This window comes from Octopus bimaculoides, chromosome 1 (genome assembly GCF_046866305.1).
Source record: "Octopus bimaculoides isolate indiv1 chromosome 1, ASM4686630v1, whole genome shotgun sequence".
Taxonomy (NCBI): domain Eukaryota; kingdom Metazoa; phylum Mollusca; class Cephalopoda; order Octopoda; family Octopodidae; genus Octopus; species Octopus bimaculoides.
In genome coordinates, this window is record NC_142928.1 from 30,797,693 (window position 1) to 30,812,234 (window position 14,542).

Sequence of the window (14,542 nt, forward strand, 5' to 3'; positions counted from 1 at the left end):
GTTTCAGCAAGTCCTGGCCGTGACAGTTACAGCGAACTAAAGATCCAAATAGATACACACACACACACACTTATACATACATATACACACGTACATATAATATATGCATAGATAGTCAGAGAGAGGGGGAGAGAGAGAGAGAGAGTTAGAGAGAGAGAGAGAGAGAGAGAGAGAGAGAGAGAGAGAGAGAGAGTTAGAGAGAGAGAGAGAGAGAGAGAGAGAGAGTTAGAGAAAGAGAGAGAGAGAGAGAGAGAGAGAGAGAGAGAGAGATTTTAAATACCTGAACTAACGTTTCACTACTTTGAAATTCGTTGACAATCATAAAACTAATAATAACTAAAAACCAAAATAACCGCCGCCGCCACGACGACCACGACCACGACCACCACCACCACCACCAACAGCACAAGCACCAATCACAACAACAGCAACAACTACGACAAAAGCAGCATTACAACAAATCTGAAGATAGCAACCCTTGTTGGCAGAATAAACGATCACTTAACAAATGTAACAACAACAACAAAATCGTAAAGAAAGAAAGGAAGAAGGAAAAGACAGTCGAGTAACAGAACTTTTTCTGGAAATTTCCACCATGACCGTGTTAGATCACAGGAGGAACTGTTGCTGGTTCGGGTGTATTGTATTCTGTATACACACAGTTCTTTCTGGAAAAAGTAAGTACTGAGATTTATTTATCTTAAGATGTATGTGTATGTGTGTGTGCGCGCGCGTACATATGTGTGTGTGTGTGAGTGCTGTTGTTGATGCTTTGAATCTGTGGGCGTTGGCGTGGCCATTTTGTTAAGATGTTCGCGTCAGAATAACGAGATTCTGAGTATGCTTCTAGATTTCAATCACGTCAGACAGATGCCTTCTCCTATTGCCTCCGTTCAATTTAAGTTAAAGATGGGCAACCATTTTCTGGATACGAGCTGCATGAGACATGGATCATCATCAGGCATTACTAAAAAAAAAAAAAAAAAAAAAAACTCAAGGTAATTAATTATATTAATTATTCGTAAAGTGTGCCATTCAGAAAACCTCGTGTGCTGCAGTTTACCTGCAACAGATTTAAGTCTTGAGAGTGAAAGTAGGCAGACGGAAAAAGAAACAGTAGACACCAGCTGGAGCGAATTTTTGCCTGGTTTTGGTTGGTAGACTTCTTTCGCTTCTCCAAGTTTATCACCACCACCTAATCCTTAGGTATCTTTAGAAGAGACTATTCCCTGGTAAAAATCCAGATTGTTTCTCAAATCTGAGGTTTGCCAACATTATATTTTCGCGTACTGCTTCACATTGCAGCAACGCATTAGCCATGGTTTAACCTCTTTTTCCCTCAACATTGTGGGAGTTCCTGCAAAAAGGTAATAAATACTGCTCCTCTTCACTTCACAAAGCTCTACAAAATATATGCTCTCTTTTACTCTTTTACTTGTTTCAGTCATTTGACTGCGGCCATGCTGGAGCACCGTCTTTTAGTCGAGCAAATCAACCCCAGGACTTATTCTTTGTAAGCCTAGTACTTATTCTGTCGGAAAACTTTTGCCGAACCGCTAAGTTACGGGGACGTAAACACACCAGCATCGGTTGTCAAGCGATGTTGGGGGGGACAAACACAGACACACACACACACACGCATACATATTTACGACGGGCTTCTTTCAGTTTCCGTCTACCAAATCCACTCACAAGGCTTTGGTCGGCCCGAGGCTATAGTAGAAGACACTTGCCCAAGATGCCACGCAATGGGACTGAACCTGGAACCATGTGGTTGGTAAGCAAGCTACTTACCACACAGCCACTCCTTAAAAAAATGCATGCTATGGCTTGTCAAAAAATTGATACTAAAGGGCGCAGTGCGTTGATTTGCTTGTTGACCTATAATGCTGTTAGGACGGCCCTGGATCCTGCTTTGGGATGCTTCTATTGTGTTCTGATATCTGATTCATTTGATCCGTTGACTGAGATTTCACACAGATTAATTTAGAAACTACTGAAGCTCTGAGGTGCAATTTTCAAACTGTATTATTGATTATTACGCAAAACAAACATCATATTTTGGCTTTCCAAACTTTGTTTTTCTTTTAGCAAGTGAATGTAGTCTTAATCCATTCGACATATATCTGGACGAGATAGGGAGGTGTAAACAAAAAAAGACAACACCCAGCAAAAGTAAAAAGGAATTATCATCATCATCATCATCATCATCATCACCATCACCATCATCATCATCATAACCACCACAACCACCTACTCCACCACCGCCGCCGCCGCCGCCGCCGCCACCACCACCACCGTCATCGTCATCGTCATCATCATCATCATCATCATCATCGTCATCATCATCATCATCATCATCTAAAGACCGTTGTCCATGCTGGCATAAGTTGGACAGTGTGACCAGAGCTGGCAAGCTGAGGGTGGGGGTGGGGCTGCACCAAACTCTAGACTGATTTGGCATGGTTTCTACAGCTGGATGCCCTTCCTAACGCTAACCACTTTACAGAGTGAGCTGGATGCGTTTACGTGGGACCGCACGGGCGCTTTTACGTGTCGCCGCATTTATGTATGCATATTTCCATACGAGGTCCTAGGAGGAAGTTCTAACGGGAACTAGGGTTACTTCACACCTAGTAGTTCACATGATAGTTAACCCACAGATGGAACCGTAACAGGCGCTACTACTCCGGGTCAGAGTAGCCCTGGGAATAATAGTGGCTGTACCACAGTTGGGGCGATTACATTTTTTTACTTTGGGGCTTGTTGTGGAGGGGAATAATTTTGCATTAGTCGGTAGTTTCTTTAATGACTTAGGTTGTTTATTGCTTTTGACAATTTTAGTGTCACGTAAAATTCTTTTTAGTTTTGGGTCCTTGTGTGGTTTTGGTAGGTATTGCATGGTTGTGCTGAATGCTTCTTTGTTTCTGGGGTTGTATGTGGAAATGTAGGGTAGTGTTTTAAGGAGAGATTTGTTAATTTCTTGGGGTTTTCTTAATGTCTCGCTGTTGATAGATTTGGCACGTTTTATTCCTTCATTAATGAGTTGGATTGGGTAGAGTCTATCGAGGAGGACATTTTTCAGTTCTTGTAGTCTTAAATCTCTAGTTTTTTTCTCTGAGACAATAGTGCAGATTCTTCTTGCACGGTTGAAGGGGATGTTTGTTTTTGAGTGTCTAGGATGGCAAGAGCTAAAGAGAAAGTATCGTTTTGCATCTGCTGTTTTATAAAATATGTCTGTTTCGATTTTGTTGTTATTTTATTCTTTTTTTAAAAATTAGAATGTCTAGGAATGGAAGTGCCTCCTGGTTGTATTCCATTGTGAATTGAATGCTTGTGTGGATGCTACTCAGAAGTGTTTTAAATTCTAGGAGTTTGTTTAAGTTGTTATTCCAGAATACGAAACAGTCATCCAGGTATCTATTCCAATTCTCTTTAATGCATTGGCCGAGAGGATCTCCAAATTTTCACAGTGAATTCTGATATATGTTTTTCTCTAAGAATCCTATTGTGAGGTTGGCAATGGTAGGTGCTGCTCTCGTGCCCATCACAATTCCCGATATTTGGCAGTAGCAGTTGTCAAAAATGAAATGATTATTCTGGAGAATGAATTTGATTGATTCAATGATGAAGGTTTTGTTTATTCGTTCTGGTATTTCCTCTGGATGTAATTCTAGCCTGAATCGAATCACTTCCATCCCATATAATCACGTGGAATGTTGGAGTTTAGGTTTATAACATCGAAGGAGACCATGATGGATTCTTCCCCAACCTGTTCTGGGAGATGGTTCAGCATGTCTAAATCATCTCTCATGTAGCTTCTAATATGTTTTTGATATGGCTTCGGGAGAATGTCCGTGAAGTAACTTAATCTGTGTGTCTCACAGGATAGGCCAGCTATGATGGGTCATAATTTTAGGTCTCCTGGTGTTGGTGTATGTATGTGGTGAGTTGTCGATGGCTTCATTGATGGTTGGGCTTTTGTGGATATTGGAGAGGTTGGGTTTGTATTTGAAATTTGTAAGGAAATCTACTCCCTTTTTTGTGATGTCTTTCCCGTGGGTATGTATTAGTGAGGAGAGGATTTTCATTATTTTTGGGGGATTGTAGTTGTTGATTTCTTCATAATACTCATTGTTGTTTAGTAAGGACATGACTAGATTTCTGTAGTAGGATGTGTCTATAATTACCACTGCGTTGCCTTTGTCCGCTTCTTTGATTGTAATTTCTTTATTGTTTGATAGTTCATTAATTTCTTTCCATTGGATTTTGTTGAGGTTTGGGATGGTTTTTTGTTTGTGCAGGGTGTGATAGGGAAAGTTTTCGATGTATTTGCAAAATTCATCAAGGCTGTTGCTTCTTTCTTTGTTGGGGGTGTATTGGCTTTTGTTCTTGACCAGTGGTTCATCCTGATCATCAAAGTCGGTCAGGGTCTCTGCAAGTCTTAATTTCCTGCAGAACTCTGAGATACGGTCTTTAATTTCACTTTGATTGGCTCTGCGAGGTGTCGGTGTGAATTTGAGTCCTTTGGAGAGGATGTCTATCTTAATGTTAGATAAGGATAAGTGGGAGAGGTTGATTACGTTGGGTTTCTCCTGTGTCTCGGGTTTCATATTGTTATCTGTTTCCTCTGGTGTGCGACTAAAAAATGTTGGTTGTTTGGGTATGGGTTGCTTATGGGAGGGGTTATATATATATATATATATATATATATATATATATATATATATATATATATATATATATATATATATGTTTAATCCAGTATAATATAATATCAATATATACAAACAAAATATACACATGTGTGTATATATGTATGTATATATGTGCATGTGTATGTGAGAGAAAGTGCATGTGTGCTCGCGTAATTTTTAGATCAATAATCAAGTCGACTAGAAATCCAGAGGACTGTATACTAAGTTAAGTATAGCTGCAGAGCAAATAGTTTTATTGTACTGATTCAACGTTTAGTAAAGAATGCCAGTGTATAAAACTATATCATTGTGACTTTTAATAATCATTTCCTTCTATTTCTAGACGAAACGAGTACTTTATCACCACCTTTGTTAGAAGAATGGAAGATTCTCTACTACAAGCTGCCAATTACCGTTGTGGTGATCATCTTTTTAGCCAGTACTTCCATTCTTGTGTCACGTCTAGTAGACAGAGTCTATAACACTTACAAAGACAACTGGGCTATACGTGAAGATGTCACTGATGTAAACTATCAAACAAAAGAGCTGATTAGAAACAAAATGAAGGTCAATGCTGAGACAGACACCGATGATTCCGGAGTTACCAACGTTTGGCTAAAGAAATACATAAATCTTTGGATGCAACGTGTTGCCGAGACAAAGCGTACTGAAAGAGTTTCTAATGTCATCACATCGCAGCATAGGAAAAGCGTATCGGTGGCTGGCACATCAGAAATGGTGGAACCAGATGTTATCTCTCATGTGGTCGTGATTGAAGTTGGATCTAGTCGATGTCCTTCGAACAGTGACCTTAAAGCAACTGGATATATATAACTGTCGGCTTTTATATTACTTATAACAAAGACTTATTGTTAAAATTGACGCGTGTTTCTATTCGATGGTTTGATTATAATTTCTACTCAAACGTTTGTGATTTCAAGACTTCGCTGCTGGCAGTAAAATGTATGATTTCCTTATGAAGAAAAGAGGGAAAAGCGATTATGTTTATTTAATTTTTACTTTGTACTCTAAGAATTACGTGAGAGAGAGAGAGAGAGAGAGAGAGAGAGAGAGAGAGAGAGAGAGAGAGAAAGAGAGATGATGATGATGATGAAATTAACCCCTTCAATTACAGCTATTTTATCGCGTTCCATTTCTTGGGAAATTACAACGCAAATGTTTCTAACGGATATTGCAATATTGATACAGAAAGAGGCACACCTTGAACATTGTGTGTGTGTGTGTGTGTGTGTGTGTGTGTGTGTGTGTGTGTGTGTGTGTGTGTGTGTGTTTGTGGGTATGTATGTATGTGCGTGTATGCATTTATGTATAGAATAAAAAGTTTTGAATGGTACAACAATGCACTATAATACAAAAAATGGACTATATACTTGTTGTAATTTGGTTATCTATAGTCCGATGATATTTCGGAATACAATTCCTTCTTCAGATATTCTTAGATGGAGTCTGTGCTATAAACTGTTTACCAACGGCTTTTCTTTTTTTTTCGGAAACGTCTCAGTAGTGGTCTCACGAAGCTTCTTCCGGAATTCCTCATGATGCATATATCTGTGTATGTATGTCTCCATGTATATATGCATGTATGTGTGTGTATGTATATATGTAAGTATGTATGTATGAGCGACACTGATAACATGTAACTGAAAACAACCAGTGACATGGCCAGATCGCCGTCGACTAAAATGGTGATTCACTACGTCTGCTTAGTCTGAAGGATGATATCTGGACACCTTGACGAAACCTGTGAAAATTGGGATGAAGTGAGGTGAGTCAACGACCATTTAATAAACAAAGAAGAAATTAGAAAAATAACAGAATGGCCAATGGTATGTATTTCAACAACACAGACAAATACAGGTATTTCAAACATCATACAGCGTAAATTCTTGATTTATCTAAATAATCTCCGCCTGTAGACGATGTATCGTAATTATCAAATCACAATTGTGATCAGCTCTACTTGAGAAGGGGAGATAACCTCAAGACTCATAGCTTATTTTTTTATTCTTTTACTCGTTTCAGTCATTTGACTGCGGCCATGCTGGAGCACCGCCTTAAAGAGTTTTAGCCGAAGTAATCGACTCCAGGACTTATTCTTTCTAAGCCTAGTATATATTCTATCGGGAATTTTTGCCGAACCACTTGGTTACGGTGAGGTAAACACACCAACATCAGTTGTCAAGCGATGATGGTGGTGGTGGTGGTGGTGATGGTGGGGACAAACACAGGCACAAAAACACACATACATAAATACACACACACAAACACACACATACACGCATAAACACACACATATACGCACAAACACACGACGAGCTTCTTTCAGTTTCCGTCTTCCAGGTTCACTCAGAAGGCTTTGCTCGGTCCGAGGCTATAGGAGAAATCATGGGGACGTAAGCACACCAACATCGGGTGTCAAGCGATAGTGTGAGGACTCACAAACACACACACACACACACACACACACACACACACACACGCACGCACGCACGCATACGCACACTTGCACACACACACGACGGGCTTCTTTCAGTTTCTGTCTACCAGATCCACTCATAAGGCTTTGGTTGGTCCCAGTCTATAGTAGAAGACAGTCACACACTCGCCCAAGGCGCCACACAGTGGGACTGAACCCGGAACCTTGTGGTTAAATTATGTAAATTACTTTGGCCATAAATGTGTTCTACTCTGTTTTATTTAAATCTAACTCACTTGGCCACTGGAAGTAAGGTTGAATAAATTATTGTACTGCAATGGAGAAAGAAACGTTTGTCCACAACCGTCCTCTTATCTCCAGACAATAAGCCTGTTTTTTTTTCTTCCATAATGGCATGGCAACTTTTGCATAATTCTCGACTCTTTAGATTATCTCCCCTTCTCAAGTGGAACTGGTCTTAAATGCCATTTGCTGATTATAATAAATTCTCTAGAGATGGGGATAATTTTAAGGATATATGTTGTATGGTACTTGATATACCTGTATTTGGCTAATGTGCGTATGTATGCACATGCATACATATGTGTTTTTATGTGTACATGGCAGAAGAACGCTCTCACTTGGAGCCTTCGCTGTCTGGTCTTCGTATCTTTTCACAACCAACGGAGCGCGAAGCGCTCCTCACGAACGTAGTTTGTGAGATGGTTGTGATCTGTAAACAGTTTTGAGTAGGAACCGGAAAAAAAAACAACAACAAAAAAGAATGAACACACAATGCGCATGTGCACACTCAATTCGTAAAACAGAAGACAAGAATAAGCACGCAATGCGCATGTCAAAACAAAACGGAAAGGAAGAATAAAAACGCAATGTCATGTAGGTTATAAGATGGTCTGCATGGCACGTCTGACACCAGCTTTGCTGCAATTTTCTTGTTTGTTTTGTTTGTTGGTAGTTTAACGGCTTCGAACATCCAGAAACACACGCGTTGCACAAGCGTTTGTCACTATAAAATGGGATGTTTGCCACTTTTTGCACCCCCTTCTATTTATTCTCTTATTCTTTTACCCTTTTATTCGTTTCAGTAATTTGACTGCGGCCATGCTGGAGCACCGCCTTTAGTCGAACAAATCGACCCCAGGACTAATTCTTTGTAAGCCTAGTACTTATGCCGAACCGCTAGGCTACGGCGACCTAAACACACCAGCATGGTTGTCAAGCGATGTTGGTGGGGGCAGGGGAACAAACACAGACACGCAAACACACACACACACACACACACACACACACACACATATATACGACGGGCTTTTTTCAGTTTCCGTCTACCAAATCCACTCACAAATCATTGGTCGGCCCGAGGCTATAGTAGAAGACACTTGCCCATGGTGCCACGCAATGGGACTGAACCCGGAACCATGTGGTTGGTAAGCAAGCTACTTACCACACTGCTACTCCTGCTCCTTATATTTTTTCAGCACAAGTCAAGACTTAGAGTCGATGGAACATTCGTTGCGGCGATCGGGATAACATGTGTTTTTGTGATAATAAAATGTCGCCACTTCCGTAGTTTCCTCGCTTGTTGAGGGCACACAGGTGTAGTGTAGGCGAGTGTATTTACAGATTTTCTAGTCACCGAACGGATGTGTCAAGGAAACCGGAAGGAAGCACGTACAAAAAATGACCATCCTGATAGTGTGTCTATAACGACCATTATATATATATATATATATATATATATATATATATATATATATATATATATATATATATATATATATGTGTGTAATATCTGGAGTCAGTGCATGTACATATTTGTATGTTATATCTTATGTATGTATGTATGTATGTATGTATGCAAGAACACACACACACACACACACACGCACACACACACACACACACACACACACACACACACACACACACACATACCGCTACATTAGATAAATATTCCTCTCTACGTTGACTTGTCTAATAATTCTATGATTCAAGTACATATACATACTCACGCGCACACGCGCACGCGCGCGCACACACACACACACACACACACACACACACACACACACACGAAAGAGGAAATGGAAGACATTTTGATGAACAAAGAAAATGAAACATTAAATTAAATATTTATATCAAACGAATGAAAATACAAGTTTGAAATGTAAAAAAACACGCGCAACAAAACAAAACAAAAAAACAAGACAAAAACAAAGCAAAAAAAGCAACAAAAAAGCAAAAATGACGCATGGACTATGGACATTTATTTAGAGGCAAAAATAAATAATTTAGTTTATTATTCCTGGTGAAATAAATATTTATAAGAATGACAATATAAAGGAATAATTAAATAAACACATAAATAAAGAAATTTAAAAGAAAATAAAGGAAACGAGTGATTCTGTGACCTGTGATATCTATGACAGTTTATATACCTGTGTACTCTAGGTACAAGAGCTGAAGTTTCGGGGTAGAAGGATTAGGGTTACATCGACCCCAGTACTTAACTGGTACTTATTTCATAGACCCCGGAAGGATGAAAAGCAAAGTTGATCTCGGCTGAATTTGAACTCAGAACATAAAGACAGACGAAATGGCGCAAAGCATTTTGTCCGGCATGCCATCGATTCTTGTCAGCTCACCGCCATTTACGGCAGTGTATTGTGGTTTCAAATTTTGGCACAAGGCCAGTAGATTTTGGGTTAGGGGTAAGTCGTTCTACTGGTACCCATTTTATCGACAGCAAAAGGATGAAAGGCAAAGTTGACCTCGGTGGAATTTGAACTCAGAACGTAAAGACGGACGAAATACCGCTAAGGACTTTACCCGGCGCGCTAACGATTCTACCAGCTCACCGCTTTTTATGACGGTATATATTTATTTCTTTATTGCCCACAGGGGGCTAAACATAGAGGGGACAAACAAGGACAGACATCGACCCCAGTGCGTAACTGGTACTTATCTAATCGACCCCGAAAGGATGAAATGCAAAGACGACCTTGGCAGAATTTGAACTCAGAACGTAACGGCAGACGAAATACCACTAGGCAGTTCGCCCGGAGTGCTAACGACTCCGCCAGCACGCCGCCCTTGTGATGGTATATATTGATATTACGAAAAACTATTTAGATACTCTTTTATTTTTTTACTTGTTTCAGTCATTTGACTGTGGCCATGCTGGAGCACCACCTTTAGTCGAGCAAATCGACGCCAAGACTTATTCTTTGTAAGTCTAGTACTTATTCTATCGGTCTCTTTTGCCGAACCGCTAGGTTACGGGGACGTAAACACACCAGCATCGGTTGTCAAGCGATGTTGTGACACACACACACACACACACACACACACACACACACACACACACACACACACACACACACACACACACATATATATATACATATATACGACGGGCTTCTTTCAGTTTCCGTCTACCAAATCCACTCACAAGGCTTTGGTCGGTCCGAGGCTATATAGTAGAAGACACTTACCCAAGGTGTCACGCAGTAGGAATGAACCCGGAACCATGTGGTTGGTAAGCAAGCTACTTACCACACAGCCACTATTTAGAAACTATTTAGATATTTAGAAACTATTTAGAAAAACTATTTAGAGATTCTGAAGAGATATTCTGATATTATGAAGAGATATTGGCAAAAACAAACTTTTTTCGAGAAGCGGGCTGCATGAGACACAACTCTTCTTCAGGTGGGTCGCACTACTACAAAACTTCAGGGTAATTTTTTTCGTTAGGTGTGTCATCCAGAAAGCCTGCGACTTGCTGCTGTTTTCCCATAACTGTAGTTTGACCATAACTGGTATAAACCATAAACTATAGCCCATGATCCATAAGCTAGGGAGAAAAATTGGTGGCATGAACCATACTCACTCGAATTGTTCTTGGCGGCACCTGAGTGGTCGTGAGCGGGACTCGCTCTAGAAACCTCCAGCATTGGTCCCAGCAAAACATTAATGATGTGACAGCTCAGAGAGAGAAAGAGAAGGAGAGAGAGAGATAGAGAGAGAGAGAGAGAGAGAGAGAGAGAGAGAGAGAGAGAGAGAGAGAGAGAGAGAGAGAGAGAGAGAGAGAGAGAGAGAGAGAGGGAAATCAACCTTCTTATGTGACCGGTATTTCATTAATTGACCCCATAGTTGACCTCAGCGGAGATTAAACTCATGATGTAGAGAGCTGAAACAGATACTGCACGGCAGCCTATCCGATTTTCTAACGATATCCTACCCATTCGCCGTCTTCATATCAGTGCAAATAATAGTAGTATCTTTACTTTTTACTTGTTTCAAGCATGAGACAGCGGCCATGCTGGGGCACCGTCTAGGAGAATTTTGATCGAACAAATCAACTCCAGTACTTACGTTTTCTTTCTTTTTTAAAGTCTGCTACTCATTTTATTAGTCGCTTTTGCTGAACCGCTAAGTTACGGGACCTAAACAAACCAACATCGGTTGTCAAAGAATGTGGTGGCAAAAACAAACACAGACACACACATGTACATACATACATACATACATACATACATACATACGCACGCACGATTTCGAGATCATGGTTTCAATTCCTGGACAGGGTGACGTGCTGTGTTTTGAGCAAAACACTTCATCTCAAGTTGCTCACCGATCACTTCAACAACCGTCGTATGATACCCTATGCACCTGCTCAGGCAATATCGATGTAATGGCGCGATTGAGCTAATAATGTACAGCACAGAGATTTGATCAGTATAAACAAATTATTTGTGCAGATTGTTCAGCAAGAAACCGCAGAACCGTGTTTCTTGGATTACGAGAGATTACCATCAATATGCATAAAACCGCTGAAACTGGAGTTTATCGTCAACATTATGATATGGTTTTGTAGCGCTTAGACGTGTTTAACATCTACTGACTCGCTGAGGTTGGAGTTATTAATGATAGATAGCTAAGCAATACTTTCTTACATAGGCACTTGGCCAGAAATTTTGACAGCAGGCAGCAAATCCATGATCATCTCAGTATTAGACTGGTACTTTATTCTATCGATCCCAGAAGGACGAAAGGCATGATTGATCTCAGTGTGATTTGAATTCAAACCGGAACAAAGAGGCGGAACAAATACCGAAAGCTTTTCTTTCCGTGATTTAACGACCTCACGACCCCACTATCCGTGCCTGCTTTTATGAAATTACAGAGAAAAATAAACAAAATCAATGCCACATAGTTGCATTATATTTATTTGCTTGTCTTTTTTATTATTATTTATCAATTTATTATTCATTTTTATTCATCTATTATTTTAAAAGATATATCTTTCTATATAGTGGAGGCGCAATGGCCCAGTGCTTAGGGCAGCGGACTTGCGGTCGTAGGACCGCGGTTTCGATTTCCAGACCGGGCATTGTGAGTGTTTATTGAGTGAAAACACCCAAAGTTCCACGAGGCTCCGGCAGGGGATGGTGGTGAACCCTGCTGTACTCTTTCACCACAACTTTCTCCCACTCTTTCTTCCTATTTCTGTTGTGCCTGTAATTCAAAGGGCCAGCCTTGTCACACTCTGTGTCACGCTGAATCTCCCCGAGAACTACGTTAAGGGTACACGTGTCTGTGAAGTGCTCAGCCACTTGCACATTAATTTCACGAGCAGGCTGTTCCGTTGATCGGATCAACTGGAACCCTCGTCGTCGTAACCGACGGAGTGCCAACTTTCTATATAAAAGTCATACCCGTCACTTGGAAGCGAGTGTGACAAGGTACGATACTATCACTAATTGTTTTAGGTGACTATGTAATCAGTAACAGGCATAGACGCCTTCTCGGCCGTCCCACCCTTCACCCAGTAGAACAGGTATGTGGAGGGAGAGAGAGGACTCCTAACACAAGGCTGGTACTAATTTTTCAGCGGAGTAGACTGAATCAACGCGAAATAAAGCGCTTTGCTCGAGAAAACAACGCAGTATTCAGTTCAGTATCGAACCTACGACGTTATGATTGTGAGCTTAACGTCTCTAACCACTAGATCAAGCATCTTTCCAGTGTATCGTCAAAAGTACATTATTAAACGTGTCTTTATATTTCAAAGACAGTAATATATTTCTGTTGTATCTCGGGAGGGTCATTGTGCCAATAATAAACACACGCACTGATTAAATCTCACGTGTATAAAATTTTTTCTATTTTGTTATGCTTCTGTTGTGTAATTTCTCTAAATGCTGTTGCTGTACTGTTGCACCATTTGGATACAGTTCAGTGGGCTGTCTATCGGCATTCTGCAGGACTTGTGTTTTGGAAGGCATGCTATCTCACATTATTTAAATTTTAAATTTCGTAGGCCGTTTGCTATCTCTACCGAGACACCAAAAAATATATATTCCAACACACAAGTTCACATCAAGAATCCTGTGAACCTAAGACAAAAACGAAATGTATTTTTTACAGAATGCAAACCCTTAAAATACGATTATTTAAAGTTAATCAACAATGCTAGTTCCAAAATCTCTCTAAGAGATCAACGCAATAGTTGTCGGATGCAGCGGTGCATCGTTAACTAGCCAGAGGAGATGTCCTCTTGGGGTTAAAATATCTCAGTACAGTCCGTTCGAACAGACAGCCATATTGAAGTGGTTACAAACATTACTCTAAAGTTAGTTTTTTGAAACAAAGGGAGAGCACTTTTACACGAAATATAACAGAGTTACTCCCAATAAAATTGTATTTTAAAACGTATGCCAACATGCGGTGTGAGAAGATCACTCAAGACGCGTGGTCGATTAGAGACAGATGCTCATATCTATGGTATTTAGTTTCTGCTCATTAATTATTCTAATTTCAAGGCTAGCATGTCGCCTTATGTAGGAGACACCAATTTTGATATCAATATTCGTTCGATAACAAGGCGGCGAGCTGGCAGAAACGATAGCACGCCGGGTGAAATGCTTAGCGGTATTTCGTCTGCCGCTACATTCTGAGTTCAAATTCCGCCGAGGTCGACTTTGCCTTTCATCCTTTCGGGGTCGATAAATTAAGTACCAGTTGCATACTGGAGTCGATCTAACCGACTGGCCCCCTCCTCCAGAATTTCGGACCTGTGCCTAGAGTAGAAAAGAATATTCGTTTGATAACATTATCTGTGATTACAATATACGACCTTCCTTGTGATAGGTTTTCGAGAACGAATGGATATATAACATATATAACAGGTATTTTACATCTGTTTTAGTGAAGTAATAGAGAGAGCTTCTATGTCAATGCTTCCCTACCTGGGAATTTATTTCAATGGGTCTTAAAAATTCAAATAGAACACCACTTGCCTTTAAATACCAATACAGAAAAATTGTGTACGTGTGTGTGTGTGTGTGTGTGTGTGTGTGTGTAGCGGGGGGAGTGGGCGGAT

At 40.3% G+C, this 14,542-nt stretch overlaps 1 protein-coding gene across 1 annotated transcript; it reads left to right on the forward strand.

The window, feature by feature from the left end:
- The first annotated feature begins 252 nt into the window (after window positions 1-252).
- LOC128250041 (uncharacterized) lies at window positions 253-5,688 on the forward strand. The gene is made up of 2 exons (XM_052974698.2): window positions 253-677; window positions 5,041-5,688. Exons 1-2 carry the CDS (start codon window positions 596-598, stop codon window positions 5,529-5,531), a joined length of 573 nt encoding a protein of 190 aa, XP_052830658.2. The 5' UTR covers window positions 253-595; the 3' UTR covers window positions 5,532-5,688.
- Window positions 5,689-14,542: the final 8,854 nt, after the last annotated feature.